The 19,418-nt window shown below is 42.0% G+C and overlaps 1 protein-coding gene across 2 annotated transcripts in view; it reads left to right on the plus strand.

Annotated features, from left to right (window-relative positions):
* The window catches only part of GABPA (GA binding protein transcription factor subunit alpha), a 31,834-nt gene extending 13,137 nt beyond the window's left edge, over positions 1-18,697 (plus strand). For both annotated transcript variants that reach the window (XM_056559445.1, XM_056559444.1), the window contains exons 7-10: positions 809-865; positions 8,398-8,541; positions 10,155-10,347; positions 17,333-18,697. In XM_056559445.1, coding sequence (XP_056415420.1) covers positions 809-865; positions 8,398-8,541; positions 10,155-10,347; positions 17,333-17,558 — 620 coding nt within the window. In that variant the 3' untranslated portion in view covers positions 17,559-18,697. The remainder of the gene's footprint in view (positions 1-808; positions 866-8,397; positions 8,542-10,154; positions 10,348-17,332) is intronic.
* The last annotated feature ends 721 nt before the right edge of the window (positions 18,698-19,418 follow it).

The raw sequence follows: 19,418 nt of genomic DNA on the forward strand, positions 1-19,418 counted from the left end.
TAAGTTCGCTCATCTCTATTGAAGACCACTGCTCTAGAATATGCCTTTACGTTTTAGAATGAGAATATCCCTTTTAAGCCAGAGTTTCCCAACTAGGGTGCCTCCAAGTGTTGCCAAACTACAACTCCCAGCATGCCTGGACAGCCAAAGGCTGTCTAGGCATGCTGGGAGTTGTAGTTTTGCAACATCTGGATGCACCTTGGTTGGGGAAACAATACTCTAAGCAATAGTATTCCATGGTACCATATTCACAGATGTCTGCATCCCTGTATCATTGTTGAAATGTTAGTGGCTCAGTATAAAACAGGTTTGGAAAGTTAAGCAATGGTGTTTTTTAGAAATGAGCGAACTTACAGTAAATTCGATTCGTCACGAACTTCTCGGCTCGGCAGTTGATGACTTATCCTGCGTAAATGAGTTCAGCTTTCAGGTGCTCCGGTGGGCTGGAAAAGGGGGATACAGTCCTAGGAAAGAGTCTCCTAGGACTGTATCCACCTTTTCCAGCCCACCGAAAAGCTGAACTAATTTATGCAGGAAAAGTTCATGAACTAATTTATGCCGAGAAGTTCGTGACGAATCGAATTTACTGTAAGTTCGCTCATCTCTAGTGTTTTTAAAGGAATTTTCAACAAACCTCATATTCCTTATTGTAGAGTTGGTTCTGCTCTTGCATATATTTCTTAGAGTCTTGCATTTCCAGGTCACTTGCTGGTACGATCTTGTGGTGTTGGTTTTTTGCCTTAGCCTTTTGATATTTCATTCTAGCTTTGTTGCTGTGTAGATCAATTATTGTCGTCTTTTCCTTCAGATGTACTGGCGAGCCAAGAACATGGAGGAGAAATTGCAACAGTGACAATCGATCAGCGTAAGTTGTGTAAAGAAATAAAATAAGTGTGTGTGTGTGTGTGTGTGTGTGTGTGTGTGTGTGTAATATATAGTGTGTGTGTGAGAGTGAAGGGGGGGGGGGAATATATGTGTGTGTGTTTGTGTATATATATATTAATTAATTATACTCAAATTAGAAAAGTGTTGTTGTGGAGTGTTTTTCGTTTTGACAGTGATCAGTGGCTTAACTGTAATGTTAAAGGGGTACTCCGGTGGAAAACTTTTTTTATTTTTTTTTTAAATCAACTGGTGCCAGAATCTGCGTCCTTGCACAGGTGTTGTAGACAATTGTCAGACAGCTTCAGTAAATTTAAAGAGACAGGCTTCTTAATAGGACCATATGTTATGTCAGTCCTCTGTAAAAATCCACCCAGAATTTAAAGGGGTATTTCATGAAAGAAAAAAAGAGATAAATATATATTTTTTTTTTCATATCAACTGGCTCCAGAAAGTCTAAACAGATTTGTAAATTACTTCTATAATCTTAATTCTTCCATTACTTATTAGTTGCTTTTTCTTTTTTAATTTCTTTTCTGTCTGACCACAGTGCTCTTTGCTGACACCTCTGTCAATGTCAGGAACTGTCCAGAGTAGGAGCAAATCCCCATAGCAAATCTATCTTGCTCTGGACAGTTCCTAGCAGAGAGCACTGTGGTCGGACAGAAAGGAAATTAAAAAATAAATGAACTACTTCTGTATCATACAGCAGCTGATAAGTTCTGGAAGGATTAAGATTTTTTAATAGAAGTAATTTGTAAATCTAAACAGCAAGGTGGTAGTCGGCTCACTAGGTGCAGGGTGCACGGTCCAACTCTTAGTAAACAGAAGGAAATGGGACGTCCGGCACACTTAAAGGAGTACTCCGCCCCTAGACATCTTATCCCCTATCCTAAGGATAGGGGATAAGATGTCAGATCGCCGCGGTCCCGCTGCTGGGGAGCCCCCGGGATCCCCGCTGCGGCACCGCGCTATCATTACAGCACAGAGTGAGTTCGCTCTGCACGTAATGACGGGCAATACAGGGGCCGGAGCATCGTTACGTCACGGCTCCGCCCCTCGTGACATCACGGCTCCGCCCCTCGTGACATCACGGCCCGCCCCTTTCAATACAAGTCTATGGGAAGGGGCGATGTCACGAGGGGCGGAGCCATGACGTCACGCTGCTCCGTCCCCTGTATCGTCCGTCATTACGCATAGAGCGAACTCGCTCTGTGCTGTAATAGCGCGGTGCCGCAGCGGGGATCCCAGGGGTCCCCAGCAGCGGGACCCCGGTGATCTGACATATTATCCCCTATCCTTTGGATAGGGGATAAGATGTCTAGGGGTGGAGTACCCCTTTTAAAGGGGTATTCCAGGCCAAAACTTTATTTTTTTTATATATCAACTGGCTCCGGAAAGTTAAACAGATTTGTGAATTTCTTCAATTAAAAAATCTTAATCCTTCCAATAGTTATTAGCTTCTGAAGTTGAGTTGCTGTTTTCTGTCTAACTGCTCTCTGACTCACGTCCGGGGAGCTGTGCAGTTCCTATGGGGATATTCTCCCATCATGCACAGCTCCCGGGACGTGACATCATCATTGAGCAGTTAGACAGAATACTTCAGAAGCTAATAACTATTGGAAGGATTAAGATTTTTTAATAGAAGTATTTTACAAATCTGAATTCGGGTAGAAGAAATACATGGTGCACATCTAAAATCTTGTATAATGATCTGATTGCTTCTCTGCATAATATAAAAAACTAACAGGTTGTCAGTATACATTATTGATCAAAAAGTACAAGCCCACTCGCCACGTCAAGGCCACCTATTTAGAGTGGGTCCCTAATGTCCCTAGCATAAAATGGCGTAGCTCTGGGCGGCGACCACCACCGCCGCGACACCAGTGCCCACGGGGGGAACGACCCACCGGCAGAGCGGCCCCAATGCCACTCAAACCAGTCTATGGGCTGCACCCGGCCGCAGATTCACAGATTCTGTTTCAGAACAGTCGGGTACATCTGATCTCAGTTCTGATAATGTAAAGTATGTGGCTCGCAATCCCAGACCCCAAAGCAAGAAATAAAAAACGCGGTAGGCGTGCTGGGAGAAAACCCCGGTCCAAGCGAGAGCGGAGGAGAAGGCAGTAACTCAAAATGTTAATTTATCTTCCTTCATCCTCCAGAATCCCAATTAAGCTTGTTATCTAAGGGTCTGGGGTTTTGCCCCATGGAACATTTTAATGTTTTTGATACCGTTATTGACATAAATTTGTACATGCATTACCGTATATACTCGAGTATAAGCCGAGTTTTTCAGCACGATTTTTCGTGTTGAAAACACCCCCCTCGGCTTATATTCGAGTGAACTCTCCACCCGCAGTGGTCTTCAACCTGCGGACCTCCAGAGGTCCGCAGGTTGAAGACCACTGCGGCCTTCGACATCATCCAGCCCCCTCTCACCCCCTTTAGTTCTGTACAGTACTCACCTCCACTCGGCGCTGGTCCGGTGCTGCAGGACTGTCCGGTGAGGAGGTCGTCCGGTGGGATAGTGGTTCCGGGCATCTATATTCACCGGGGAGGCCTCTTCTAAGCGCTTCGGGGCCGGCCCCAGAATAGTCACGTTGCCTTGACGACGACGCAGAGGTACGTTCATTACCAACGTCCTTCTGCGTCATCGTGGACCGAAGCGCGGAGAAGAGGCGCCCCCGGTGAAGATAGCAGCCCGGAACCACTATCCCACCGGACGACCTCCTCACCGGACAGTCCTGCAGCACCGGACCAGCGCCGAGCAGAGGCGAGTACTGTACAGAACTAAAGGGGGTGAGAGGGGGCCGGATGATGTCGAAGGCCGCAGTGGTCTTCAACCTGCGGACCTCCAGAGGTTTCAAAACTACAACTCCCATGGTGCCTGCCCATGGATAGGTTTTAAGGATTTAAAAGGGTTATCCAGGAAAACTTATTATTTTATTTATTTATTTTTTATATATATCAACTGGCTCCAGAAAGTTAAACTGATTTGTAAATTACTTCTATTAAAGGACATGTTCGGTGCTCACTTTTCTTATTTTATCTGTTCCGGGCTGCAAAAAAAAAAAAAAAAAAAAGCTTTCTCTTACCTGCCTACGCTCCCCCGGTGCTTCAGTACAGGTGTTTGGTCCCCGGGCTGTATTCTTCTTACTTCCTGTTAGCCCGGCACGTCACACGGAGCTCCAACCCATCACCGGCCGCAGCGATGTCCCGCCTCGGCCAGTGATAGGCTGAAGCTCCGTGTGACGTGCCGGGCTAACAGGAAGTAAGAAGAATACAGCCCGGGGACCAAACACCTGTACTGAAGCACCGGGGGAGCCTAGGCAGGTAAGAGAAAGCTTATTTTATTTTTTTTTTTTTTTTTGCAGCCCGGATCGGATACAATAAGAAAAGTGAGCACCGGACATCTCATTTAAAAAAATCTTAATCCTTTCAGTACTTATGAGCTTCTGAAGTTAAGGTTGTTCTTTTCTGTCTAAATGTTCTCTGATGGACACGTGTCTCGGGAACGGCCCAGTTTAGAAGAGGTTTGCTATGGGGATTTGCTTCTAAACTGGGCGGTTCCCGAGACACGTGTCCATCAGAGAACATTTAGACAGAAAAGAACAACCTTAACTTCAGAAGCTCCAAGTACTGAAAAATTAAGATTTTTTTAATAGAAGTATTTTACAAATCTGTTTAACTTTCTGGAGCCAGTTCATATAAAAAAAAAAGCTTTTTCCTGGATAATCCCTTTAATCATGGATGTCCTACTAGTGTTGGAAACTAACGTAAGGGGAGAGAAAACATCACTAAAAAAAGAATAAAAATCGCCCTGAGAGGAGAATAAAAAAAAAACAAATAAATAAATACAAATTTGATCAGCTGATAAGGGGGGTCAGTGGTGTGCATGAACGCTGGTCTGTACAGAGTCTTTAATTGAAGTGTCCCTCTGAATCTAGTACGTACCAGCATCTGCAGTACAACCCCCACTGCCACGTTTAAATCAGATCTTAGTAGGTTGTTACAAGAAGGTTTAAATTTCGGGATACTCACACAGGAGGAGGTGGACTATATTCTTATTTCAGACCCCATCACCCCTATATACCATTCTTTGACTGCCGGCAATGTGCCCGGTCGTCATGGTGATCGGATGTCTTAATGAACGTCTCTGTTCTTGATTCTGCGCTGTGCCCTCTGGTTGAGCTATACCTGAGCCATATAAAAGATACTAAACATCTATTGTCTTTACTGGAAAACATGACTTGGGATGACTCTGTCCTGGCTGGTCTGCGACATCGAGTCGTTATATACATCCCTGCCTCATACAATGTCGGTACAGGCCATCTCAGACATTATGCAACAATTTTCATTGTACGATCCGGTGTTACAAGGTTTCATTCTGGATGTCTTGTGGTATGTTTTATCACATTTTTTTTATGTAGGAAAATGTGTTCTATTTACAAAAGACTGGAGCCAGTATGGGAGCGAAGTCTTCTACAACTGTAGCTAATTTTTTTTCGTGTCTTGGTATGAAAACCAGTATATTTTCACTGAGACCAACCCCTTCTTGGACCGGATAAAGTGGTTCGGTAGATATGTGGACAACATTGTTGTCATGTGGACAGGTACTGAAGCGTCAGACTTCATATATTGGACGAACAATGCCCACAATCTCCGCTTCACTTATCTGTGGCACAAGAACCAGGTTCCGTTTCTTGATGTTACATTAACTGCAAACGTACCACAATCCAGAATCGATACCTGCACCGATCGTAAACCTTTTACCGGCAATACTATTTTACATGCTAGTTCTTGTCATCCCCATCACAGGTATACCAGTGGGTGAATTAACCAGAGCTAAAAGAAATTGATCAACCAGTGAGTACACAGCAATAGAACAAGGTTCAGTATGTAATCGCCTTAAAGCCAGAGGGTACAAACCTTGGATGCTAGAGAGGGCTAAACATAAAGAACAGAATAAACCAATAGCAGAGTTACTCGAGAACCAGAGTTCGTCACAAGTAAATAATCAGCCTGACTACCAGAGTAAAGTTTCCTTTACTACATATAGTATGGGGTTGGATTCTATCAGGGCAATTGTGAATAAATACCTTCCTATACTCAGACAGGATCCGGCTTTGGATATCATTTTGAAGGATGTAATTTTTCCTCTCGGAAAGCTCTGTTAGTATTCTCTCCCCAGTTTTCTATCCAAATCTACCTCTGAAAGTTCAGGTAATTGTCCAAGACTTTGTTGTTCATTGATGCACGATCTAACAAGATCAGATTTCCTAAATTGTGATTCTTGCTTTGTAATATACAATATAGTCTGTTTAACTTGTAATCTTACGTACATTGGGTCTACCAAAAAGAACACATCAGAGGTGCAAACAATTGACTTAATGTAAATGCATCCAATGTGTCTCGCCATTTTCGTTATGTTCACGATGATGATGTCTCTTGCATGCGTTTTTTCGCTATTGAGAAGGTCCACAAACAAGTCAGAGGGGAATTGGTTGAAGGCACTCGGGAGACGTTGTGGATATACCGATTCGATTACCTTAAGCCAAAAGGATTGAATAACTGTGCTGAATTATTTTTTACATTAGAGTACTGCTGCTTTGCTCCTCTTCTTCTTCTTTTTGTCTCTTTTCTTCCTATGATCAGTCAACTCCAGCCGTGTTGACTAACATACAGATTTAATTCACATCTATACAGATGGATGTTCTCTTTTATGCAGAGAAACAGCTCCGCAGAAGAAAATCATACCCCAAAATACATTACAGACCTTTTTATATGGCAACCCTCTAAGTGTGAGCTGATTGGCTAAGGAACCCCGGTGGCTCAAGGTGTATTACTTTATTACCGATCACAGGGTTCCTTTTACACTTTCTTTCTCATCATAGAAAAAGCTGATTATCCAACAAAAGCCTCATTATTTTTTCCAGCAATAATGTTTGAGTGTTTCATGTTTCAGTGCTAGTTCAGATGATACGGTATTCTTAGTGGATATTTGAATCTCTATGTAAGAGACGTGAGTGCTCAGTGAAGGACCACAAGGGGGTTAATGCCCCAACAGGTGTTGACCATCACTATCCACTCCCCATACCGCCTTCTGACTAAATGTTACATCCACATACATGCTACAGGTTTCGTTAGTCAGACTCGAAATGCGTCAGCCATGCATGTTGACTGTCTACCTTGTTCCTGTTGATCTTAACCCCTTAAGGACTCGGCACGTACCTGTACATCCTCGGTCCACTCCCTTTCTATATTGTGGGGCCACGTCATAGCGGGTCAGGCCCGTGACCAATAGCGTGCAGCACTGATCATGCACATGGCGTTCAAAGTTTATTGCCGCGTCTAAAGTGAAAGTAGACTACCCCCGGCTAGCTCAGTGGGCTGTTCAGGATCACGGCGTCTCGAACAGCTGGAGGACACGTGGAGGGTCTCCTACCTTCCTCCTGCGTGTCCGATCGCCGAATGACTGCTCAGTGCCTGAGATCCAGGCATGAGCAGTCAAGCGGCAGAATCATTGATCAATGTTATCCTATGGGATAACAATAATCAATGTAACAGATCAGTGTGTGCAGTGTTATAGACCCATATGGGAGCTATAACATTGCAGAAAAAAAGTTAATAAAGATAATTTAACCCCTTCCCTAATAAAAGTAAGAATCGCCCCCCCCCCCCCCTTTTTTCCCATTTAAAAAAATTGTAAAAAAAAATAAACATGTGGTATCTCCGTGTGCGGAAATGTCTGAATCATAAAAATATAATTAATTAAGCTGCAAGTCCAGAATAGCGTATTTTGTCACTTTTTATATTGTGAAAAAATTAGTGATCAAAAAGTCCGATCAATACAAAAATTCCACCGCTAAAAAATTCACATCACATCGCAAAAAAATAATCCCTCATACCGCCCCGTACGTGAAAAAATAGTTATAGGGGTCAGAAGAGGACAATTTTAAACGTATAAATTTTCCTGCATGTAGTTATGATTTTTTTCCAGAAGTACGAAAAAAATCAAACCTAAACAGGGTATCCTTTTAATCGTATGGACCTACAGGATAAAGGTGAACTGCGTAGAAACGGAAGCCCCCCAAAAGTAAAACAATAATTTTTTTTTCTTCAATTTTGTCGCACAATGATTTTTTTATTTTTTCCACCGTTATGTCATAGATTTTTTTGGTAAATTACTGATGTCATTACAAAGTAGAATTGGGGGTGAAAAAAAAGCAATCATATGGATTTCTAGGTGCAAAATTGAAAGAATTGAAAGAGGGAAAAACGAAAGTGCAAGAACGGAAAAACCCCTGGTCCTTAAGGGGTTAAAGCTGCAATAATCCTGGAGTTTTAAGTGTGCCGGCCGTTCCATTTTCTTCTAACTTACAAATCTGACTTTCTGGCACCAGTTTATAAAAATAAAGTTTTCCAGCGGAGTACCCCTTAAATTTTTGTATGTGATGACTTGAGTTTAAAATCTGAACGAAAACTTTTTTTTTTTTTTTCCTTTCTTTGTAGCTGTTCAGATTATCCCAGGATCGTTGGCAAATTCAACTCCTACCACAACTATAAAAGTTATAAACACTCAAACCAAAGTAGCAAAAGTACAGCGGGCGCCTCGTATATCTGGAGAAGATAGAAGTTCCCCTGGAAACAGGACGGGTAAGTGTCAATGACTTGATGGATTGCTTTAAACACCCAAAACAGTACACAGTACTCTGAGTTCTGCTTCGCTCTTTCTCTCTCGTTCTGTGTCTGGCTCGGTTGATAAAATGTTTCTTTAGAACAATTCTCTTATGAAATGGAAATTGATTACTTTTTTGTGTAAGTTTAACACCTTAACGACCACGGACTTAAATGTACGTCCTGGGGAGGAGATACTTGGCGCACCAGGACGTACATGTTAAAATAGATGATTGGATCACCCGCAGTGCTACCGCGGGGATGCCATAATCTGTAATGGCGGCCGGAGGTCCCCTCACCTGCCTCCGATCGTCTCCTCGGGTCTTCTGCTGTAGTCTGAGATCGAGCAGACCAGAGCAGAAGAGAGCCAATAATACTCATCTGTGCTATGCCCTATGCATAGCACTGAACAGTGATAATAATTGATTGCTATTGATAGTCCCCTATGGGGACATAAAAAAAAAAAAAAAAAAAAAATCCCCCCCCCCCCCCCCCAAAAAAAAAAAATTTTCCTTTTTTTAATATTTTTTATAAACATATTTAATATTGCTGCATGCGTAAATGTCAGAACTAACAAAATATTATGTTTAGAAATGAGCGAACTTACAGTAAATTCGATTCGTCACGAACTTCTCAGCTCGGCGGTTGCTGACATTTCCTGCATAAATTAGTTCAGCTTTCCGGTGCTCTGGTGGGCTGGAAAAGGTGGATACATTCCTAGGAAAGAGTCTCCTAGGACTGTATCCACCTTTTCCAGCCCATGGGAGCGCCTGAAGGCTGAACTAATTTATGCAGGAAAAGTTATCAACTGCCGAGCCGAGAAGTTCGTGACTAATCTAATTTACTGTAAGTTCGCTCATCTCTATGTTAATGCTCCCATACAGTGAACAGCGTAAACGTAAAAAATAAGTGCAAAAATGCTGCATTTTTTATTTTATTTTTGTCACATTTTATTCCAAAAAAATGATAAAAAGTGATCTAAAAGTTTTATAGATAAAAATGTGGTATCAATAAAAAGTACAGATGCAAGCACTAAAAAAGGAGCCCTCATACCACCCCATATATGGAAAATGAAAAAGTTATAGGTGGTCAAAATAGGGCGATTTTATATTACTGATTTTGTACAAAGTTTTCTATTTTTGTACCGCTTAAAAAAAAATAAAAAAATTAATCTCAAGTATCTATTTGTACAGAATAAAAAACATGTAATTTCGTCTGTACAGTGTGAAAATGAAACCCTCCAAAATGTGCAAAATTGTGGTTTTCATTTAAATTTACTCCCCAAAAAATATTTCGAGTTCGCCGTACATTTAATGGTAAAATGAGGTTTCATTATAAAGTACAATTGGTCACGCAAAAAAAAACAAGCCCTTATATGGGTCTGTAGATGGAAATAGAAGAGTTAGGGATTTTAGAAGGTGATGAGGAAAAAACAAAGGCAAAAAGTAAAATTGGCCTGGTCCTTTAGGGGTTAAATGCAGCTGTGAGTTGTACTGAGCTATAAGTAAAGTTGTATGTAGAGTTGTGTGTTGGTCGCCCTCATGGAGTTTTCGCGCGGATATATAATTGTAATTCTTCTCTGGTTGTCGCAGGAAACAATGGACAGATCCAGCTCTGGCAGTTCCTCCTAGAACTTCTCACAGACAAAGATGCCAGAGACTGTATTTCTTGGGTGGGAGATGAAGGAGAATTCAAATTAAACCAGCCGGAGCTTGTTGCTCAGAAATGGGGACAACGTAAAAATAAGCCCACCATGAACTACGAAAAACTCAGTCGTGCACTTCGGTAAGTGGAACGGACAGTCCTGTTTTTTTTTTTTTTTTTGCACAGATTTTTTAGCTGGAGTGCTGTCTTTAGCAGTCTCATAGGGGAGATTTATCAAAACCTGTGCAGAGGAAAGGTGGCCCAGTTGCCCATAGCAACCAATCAGATCACTTTTCATTTTTAAAAGGGCCTCTCAGAAATGGAATAAGCGATCTGATTGGTTGCTATGGGTAACTGGGCAATTTTTTCTCTGCACAGGTTTTGATAAATCTCCCCTATTGAGTTTAATTAGAAGTCATTTACAAGTCTGTTTAACTTTCTGTGTACTGACTTCATTACAAAATCTTTACTCTTCCAGTACTTTTTAGCAGCTGTATGCTACAGAGGAAATTCCTTTCTTCTTGAATTTCTTTTGTCTTGTCCACAGTGCTCTCTGCTGTCACCTCTGTCTTTCTCAGGAACTGTCCAGAGTAGGAGAAAATCCCCATTGCAAACCTATACTGCTCTGGACAGATCCTGACATGGACAGAGGTGTCAGCAAGACCAAAGAAAATTCAAAAAGAAAAGAATTTGCTCTGTAGCATACAGCTGCTAAAAAGTACAGGAAGGGTAAAGATTTTTTAATAGAAGTAATTTACAAATCTGTTTCTTTCTGGCACCAGTTGATTTAAAAAAAAAAAAAAAAAATTTTCCACCAGCGCACCCCTTTAACCCCTTAAGAACCCTTGACGTACGCGTACGTCATGACACCCTGGTACTTAAGGATCCATGACGTACGCGTACGTCATGGAGAATTGTGGTCCCAGCCGCGCACCGGGCGGGGAATGGACCGGGATGCCTGCTGAAATCATTCAGCAGACATTCCGTGCAAACGCCCAGGGGGGTCATCAGATACCCCCACCCCCATGTCGGTGGTCGTGGCAAATCACAAGTGAATTCACACTTGCGATTTGCGCGATTCCGGGTCATAACGGGTCTATACTGACCCAGAATATAAGGGAGATCGCGGTTGTCTAAGACACCCACGATCCCCCTGAAGGCATAGTGTGCCACCCCTCCTATCCCTGCTATTGGTGGTCTAGACGCGACCACCAATAGCAGATCGGGGGCGGGGGGGGGGGGGTTAACTTTCGTTTTCCCCGTCCCGCAACCCACAATAGGCGGGGCAGGACGGGGAAAGGACTGGGACCGGCGCCGAAGATCCACTTACCCATCCGGGCAGGCGACTGAGATTGGCGGGCGGCGATGACGTGCGGCTGGATCCGACGGAAGCCGGTGAGTTGCCTAGCAACATCTGGAGGGTACAGTTTGAGACCATTATACAGTGGTCTTTAACTGTAGCCCTCCAGATGTTGCAAAACTACAACTCCCAGCATGCCCAGACAGCTGTTTGGGCATGCTGGGAGTTGTAGTTTTGGAACAGCTGGAGGGCTACTGTTTGAGACCACTATATAGTGGTCCCTAAACTGAAGCCCTCCAGATCTTGCAAAACTAAAACTCCTAGCATGCCCAAACAACTGTTTGTTTGGCAGGGCATGCTGGAATTTGTAGTTTTGCAACAGCTGGAGGATTACAGTTTGGAGATCACCTTGCAGTGTTCTCTAAAACTGTAGCCCTCCAGATGTTGCAAAACTGCAAATCCCAGCATGTCCAAACAGTATCGGCATGCTGGGAGTTGTAGTTGCGTACCTCCAGCTATTGCATAACTACATCTCCCAGCATACCCTTCGGCGATCAGTACATGCTGGGAGTTGTAGTTTTGCAACAGCTGGAGGCAGACTGGTTGGAAAATACTGAGTTAGGTAACAGAACCTAACTGAAGGTTTTCCAACCAGTGTGCCTCCAGCTGTTGCAAAAGTCTGTCAGTACATGCTGGGAGTTGTAGTTTTGAAACAGCTGGAGGTTTGCCCCCCCCCCGGCGAACGTACAGGGTACATTCACACAGGCAGGTTTACAGTAAGTTTCCTGCTTCAGGTTTACAGTAAGTTTCCTGCGTCAAATTTTTCACCGCAGCGCAAACTCCTAGTGGGAAACTCATCGTAACCCGCCATTGTGAATGTACCCTAAAAACACTACACTAACACATAATAAAGGGTAAAACACTGCCCCCCCCCCCCCCCCCCAAAAAAAAAAAAAAAAAAAAATTAAAAACATATTGTATGGCAGTGTTTTCAAAACGAAGCCTCCAGCTGTTACAAAACAACTCCCAGCATTTCCAGACAGCCAAAGACTGTCCAGGCATGCTGGGAGTTTAGCAACAGCTGGAGGCACCCTGTTTGGGAATCACTGGCGTAGAATACCCCTATGTCCACCCCTATGCAATCAATAATTTAGTCCTCAAATGCACATGGCGCTCTCTGACTTTGGAGCCCTGTCGTATTTCAAGGAAACAGTTTAGGGCCACAAATGGGGTATTTCCGTACTCGGGAGAAATTACACTACAAATTTTGGGGGGCTTTTTCTTGTTTTACCCCTTATGAAAAGGAAAAGTTGGGGTCTACACCAGCTTGTTAGTGTAAAATAAAATGTACACTAACATGCTGGTGTTGCCCCATACTTTTTATTTTCACAAGCGTTAAAAGGAAAAAAGACCCCCAAAATTTGTAACACAATTTCTCCTGAGTACGGAAATACCCCATATGTGGGCGTACAATGCTCTGCGGATGCACAACAAGGCTCAGGAGTGAGAGCGCACCATGTACATTTGAGGCCTAAATTGGTGACTTGTACAGGGGTGGCCAATTTTACAGCGGTTCTGACAAAAACACAAAATACCCACATGTGACCCCATTTTGGAAACTACACCCCTCACGTAATGTAATAAGGGGTACAGTGAGCATTTACGCCCCACAGGGGTCTGGCAGATTTTTGGAACAGTGGTCCGTGATAGCCCACTGTTCCAAAGATCTGTCAAACACCAGTGGGTGTAAATACTCACTGCACCCCTTACTAAATTCTGTGAGGGGTGTAGTTTCCAAAATAGGGTCACATGTGGGGGGTCCACTGTTCTGGCACCACGGGGGGCTTTGTAAGTGCACATGGTCCCTGACTTCCATTCCAAAATTTTTTTTCCCAAAAGCTCAATGGCGCTCCTTCTCTTCTGAGCATTGTAGTGCGCCCGCAGAGCACTTGACGTCCACACATGGGGTATTTCCATACTCAGAAGGGTGATGGGGTTTCAAATTTTGAGGGGCATTTTCTCCTATTACCCCTTGTAAAAATTTTAAATTTGAGGGAAAACTAGCATTTTAGTGAAAAGAAAAAAAAAATTATTTTTGCATCCAACTTTAATGAAAAGTCGTCAAACAACTGTGGGGTGTTAAGGCTCACTGGACCCCTTGTTATGTGCCTTGAGGGGTGTAGTTTCCAAAATAGTATGCCTTGTGTTTTTTTTTTTTTTTTTTTTTTTGCTGTTCTGGCACCATAGGGGCTTCCTAAATGTGACATGCCCCCAAAAACCATTTCAGAAAAACTCACTCTCCAAAATCCTTCCCTTCTGAGCCCTCTACTGCACCCGCCGAACACTTTACATACGCATATGAGGTATTTCCTTACTCGAGAGAAATTGGGTTACACATTTTAGGAAGATTTCTCTCCTTTTACCCCTTGTAAAAATTCAATAACTGGGTCTACAAGAACATGCGAGTGTATAAAATGAAGATTTTGAATTTTCTCCTTCACTTTGCTGCTATTCCTGTGAAACACCTAAAGGGTTAACAAACCTTTTGAATGTCATTTTGAATACTTTGAGGGGTGCAGTTTTTATAAGGGGGTATTTATCAGGTATTTCTAATAAGAAGGCCCTTCAAATCCACTTCAAAACTGAACTGGTCCCTGAAAAATTTTGATTTTGAAAATTTTGTGGAAAATTGCTGCTATACTTTGAAGGCCTCTGATGTCTTCCAAAAGTAAAAACATGTCAACTTTCTGATGCAATCATAAAGTAGACATATTGTATATGTGAATCAATATATAATTTATTTGGAATATTCATTTTCCTTATAAGCAGAGAGCTTCAAAGTAAAAAAAAAAATGCAACATTTTCAATTTTTTCCATAAAATTTTGGAATTTTTCACCAAGAAAATTTTACCACTAACATAAAGTAGAATATGTCAAGAAAAAACATTGTCAGAATCAAAATGAAAGGTAAAAGCATCCCAGAGTTATTAATGTTTAAAGTGACCGTGGTCAGATGTGCAAAAAATGTCCGGGTCCTACAGTGAAAATTGGCTGGGTCCTTAACCCCTTAAGGACCAAGGACGTACAGGTACGTCCTTGGTCCTGCTCCCGTGATATAACGCTGGGTTACACGGTAACCCCGCATCCTTTCACAGCGGGCCCGGCGTCATAGTGAAGCCGGGACCCGCCGCAAATAGTGCGCAGCGCCGATCGCGCTAAAAGTGAAAGTAAAAGCTGCTGGTTAACTCAGTGGGCTGTTCGGGATAGCCGCGGCAAAATCGCGGCATCCCGAACAGCTGACAGGACAGCGGGAGGGCCCCTACCTGCCTCCTCGCTGTCCGATCGCTGAATGACTGCTCAGTGCCTGAGATCCAGGCCTGAGCAGTCAAGGGGCAGAATCATCGATCACTGGTTTTCTATGAGAAACCAGTGATCAATGATAAAGATCAGTGTGTGCAGTGTTATAGGTCCCTATGGGAGCTATAACACTGCAAAAAAAAAGTGAATGAATATCATTTAACCCCTCCCCTATTAAAAGTTTGAATCGCCCCCCTTTTCCCATAAAAAAAAGTGTAAATAAAAATAAACATATATGGTATCACCGCGTGCGAAAATGTCCGAATTATAAAAATATATCGATAATTAAACCGCTCGGTCAATGGCGTGCGCGCAAAAAAATTCCAAAGTCCAAAATAGTGCATTTTTGGTCACTTTTTATATAATTTAAAAATGAATAAAAAGCGATCAATAAGTCCTATCAATGCAAACATGGTACCGTTAAAAACTTGGATCACGGCACAAAAAATGAGCCCTCATACCGCCCCATACACGGAAAAATAAAAAAGTTATAGGGGTCAGAAGATGACAATTTTAAACGTATACATTTCCCTGCATGTAGTTATGATTTTTTCCAGAAGTGCGACAAAATCAAACCTATATAAGTAGGGTATCATTTTAATCGTATGGACCTAGAGAATAAAGATAAGGTGTCATTTTTACCGAAAAATTTACTACGTAGAAACGGAAGCCCTCAAAAGTTACAAAACGGCGTTTTTTTTTTCAATTTTGTCGCACAATGATTTTTTTTTTCAGTTTCGCCGTAGATTTTTGGGTAAAATGACTGATGTCATTACAAAGTAGAATTGGTGGCGCAAAAAATAAGCAATCATATGGATGTTTAGGTGCAAAATTGAAAGAGTTATGATTTTTTAAAGGCAAGGAGCAAAAAACGAAAATGCAAAAACAGAAAACCCCCCGGTCCTTAAGAGGTTAAGGACTGGGCGTCTTTCCGTTCTTGCTCTTTCGTTTTTTTTCCTCCTTACTTTTTAAAATTCATAACGCTTTAAATTTTGCACCTAAAAATCTATATAATGGCTTATTTTTTGTGCCACCAATTCTACTTTGTAATGACATCAGTCATTTTACCCAAAAATCTACGGCGAAACGGTAAAAAAATTATTGTGCGACAAAATTTAAAAAATAAAGCTATTTTGTAAATTTTGGGGGCTTCCGTTTCTACGTAGTACATTTTTCGGTAAAAATGACACCTTATCTTTATTCTCTAGGTCCATACGGTTAAAATGATACAAAATCAAACCTATATAAGTAGGGTATTACTTCAGAAAAAAATCATAACTACATGCAGGAAAATTTATACGTTTAAAATTGTCATCTTCTGACCCCTCTAACTTTTTTATTTTTCCGTGTATGGGGCGGTATGAGGGCTCACTTTTTGCGCCGTGATCTGAAGCTTTTGTCGGTACCATTTTTGCATGGACCTGACTTTGATCGCTTTTTAATCCATCTTCTCATGATATGAAAAGTGACCAAAAATACGCTATTTTGGACTTTGGAATTTCTTTGCGCGTACTCCATTGACCGTGCGGTTTAATTAGCGGGAAAAATTTTTTATTCGGACATTTCGGCACGCGGTGATACCATATGTTTGTTTTTATTTACACTTTTTTTTTTATTATTATTGGAAATGCCAGGTGATTCAAACTTTTATTAGGGGAAGGGATAATTCAAAGGGTTAATTTTTGTTACACTTTTCTTTTGCAATATTATAGCCCCCATAGGGGGCTGTAACATTGCATTAACTGATCTCTTACACTGTTCAATGCATCTCCATAGAGATGCAATGATCAGTGTTTTTGGCGATTGATTGCTCAAGCCTGGATCTGAGGCTTGAAGCATTCAATTGGCGATTGGACTGCAGGAAGGAAGGTAAGAGACCTTCCTCCTGTGCTACAGCTGTTCAGGATGCCGCGATTATACCAAGGCGATCCCGAACAGCTCCCTGAGGTAGCCTGGCACTTTTACCTTCACTATTAGCCGCGTGGCTCAGCTTTGAGCGTGCGGCTAAAGGGTTAATAGCACACGGCACTGCGATCAGTGCCGTGCGCTATTAGAGGCGGCTCCCGGCTTCACTATGACGCCGGGCCCCCCCGCGATATGATGCGGGGTCACCGTGGGACCCCGCGTTATATCACGGGAGCGGGACAAAGGACGTACTCAGGTCCTTGGTCCTTAAGGGGTTAAGAGCTACACTGCTCCTAGACATCTTATCCCCTATCTAAAGGATAGGGGATAAGATGTCTGATTGCGGGGGTCTTTCCGCTGGGAACCCCCCTGTGATGTCTCCTGCAGCCGTGCCCCCCCAAATAAGTCTATTGCAAATAAGGCTGCAGCAGGAGAGATCGCGGGGGTACCCAGCATCGGGACCCCTGTGACCCGTGATCAGGGGATAAGATGTTTAGGGGCGGAGTACCCCTTTAAAGTCTCTAACTGTATATTAACAAGCTGACCATTTTCTTTTTCCCCTAGATATTACTACGATGGGGATATGATCTGTAAAGTTCAAGGCAAAAGGTTTGTCTACAAATTTGTTTGCGACCTGAAGACTTTAATCGGATACAGCGCAGCCGAGCTGAGCCGCCTGGTGTCCGAATGTGAGCAGAAGAAAATGGCCAAGCTGCAGTTACATGGTATAGGACAGCCCGTCACAGCCGTAGCCCTCGCTACAGCATCACTGCAGTCAGAAAAAGACTAAACCAGGCACTCGGAATCTCCAGCCTGCACACACGGCCTTCTACCACCATGCAAGTTCCTCGTCTCATAGAGCCCCAAGCGCTTTTATTTTCAGACTGTATAGTGTTTGGCATGATTTTCTACAGAGGACTTTAATAAATCTGGAACTTGTTATTTTTCGTATTACAAGTTTCTTTGCAAGAGCCCTAATGGAAGGGGAGCATGATATATTTTATATATTTTGAATATGAACTGATAATTTACACTTTTTAGTAAGACTCCAATTCAGTCCCTCATGGAGGACATATTATTATTCATCCAGAATGTCACTTAGAAATAACCTAAACTGTTCCATGTGTTTGTTTTTTGTTTTTATTTTTTGCTATTTTTTTTATATAAATCTGCTGATCTTCATCAATGTTGAGGATCTTTAATTATTGCATTTTGTTCCTGCTTTAATAACACTATACAGTATAATTTTCTTAATGTTTAGAGCTTTTATGCATAAACATATGAATCTACTGGCCTTATAACAAAAGAAATACAGCCTACCCTAATATGTTGTCTACAGGAGACGGGGGCTTATTCTTGTTTGATTTAGCTTTATTACAGAATATAAGGAAATGGTAATTTAATGCATTATCTGTTTTTATATGAAGAGAGGTCCCCAGTGCAAGATCCTCAACTAAGGCTGCTTCACACTATATCATTTCTCTGTTTTAAAGACCCGTTATAATGTTCCTTTAAGGAAACCCTTTAAACCGGCCGTTACAAAATCCGTCAAGTCTATGGGACTTTGTGATTAGCAGTTATGACCCATTATGAATAACGTACCGTATATACTCAAGTATAAGCCGAGTTTTTCAGCACGATTTTTCGTGCTGAAAACGCCCCCCGTAGGCTTATACTCAAGTGAACTCTCCGCCTGTCAATCCCTTCTCAGTGGTCTTCAACCTGTGGACCTCCAGATGTTGCAAAACTACAATTCCCAGCATGCCTGGACAGCCATCAGCTGTCCGGGCATGCTGGGTCGGCTTATACTCGAGTATATACAGTAAGTTATTTTGTGACTTGAGAAAAAAAACTACATGCTCCAACTTTCTCCAAAGTCACAAAATAACATCCGTTTTTCATAACTGCATTAACGGGTCATAACGGCTAATTACAAAATCCCGTAGACTCGACTGGGATTATGTAACGGCCGGTTTTAAAGGGGTACTCCAGTGGAAAACTTTTTTTTTTTTTTTTTTTTTTAAATCAACTGGTGCCAGAAAGCTAAACAGATTTGTAAATTACTTCTATTAAAAAAATCTTAATCCTTCCAGTACTTATTAGCTGCTGAATACTACAGATGAAATTCTTTTCGTTTTGGAACACAGTGTTCTCTGCTGACATGTGTCCATTTTAGGAACTATCCAGAACAGCATATGTTTGCTATGGGGATTGTCTCCTACTCTGGACAGGTCTTAAAATGGACAGAGATGTCAGCAGAGAGCACTGTGGTCTTGTCAGCAGAGAGCTCTGTGTTCCAAAAAAGAAAATAATTTCCACTGTAGTATTCAGCCGCTAATTGATTAAAAAAATCTTAATCCTTTCAGTATTTATTAGCGGCTGAATACTACAGTGGAAATTATTTTCTTTTTTGGAACACAGAGCTCTCTGCTGACAAAACCACAGTACTCTCTGCTGACATCTCTGTCCATTTTAAGACCTGTCCAGAGTAGGAGACAATCCCCATAGCAAACATATGCTGTTCTGGACAGTTCCTAAAATGGACACAATGTCAGCAGAGAACACTATGTTCCAAAACGAAAAGAATTTCATCTGTAGTATTCAGTAGCTAATAAGTACTGGAAGGATTAAGATTTTTTTAATAGAAGTA

The sequence above is a fragment of the Hyla sarda genome, chromosome 2 (assembly GCF_029499605.1).
Source record: "Hyla sarda isolate aHylSar1 chromosome 2, aHylSar1.hap1, whole genome shotgun sequence".
NCBI classification, from domain to species: Eukaryota; Metazoa; Chordata; class Amphibia; order Anura; family Hylidae; genus Hyla; species Hyla sarda.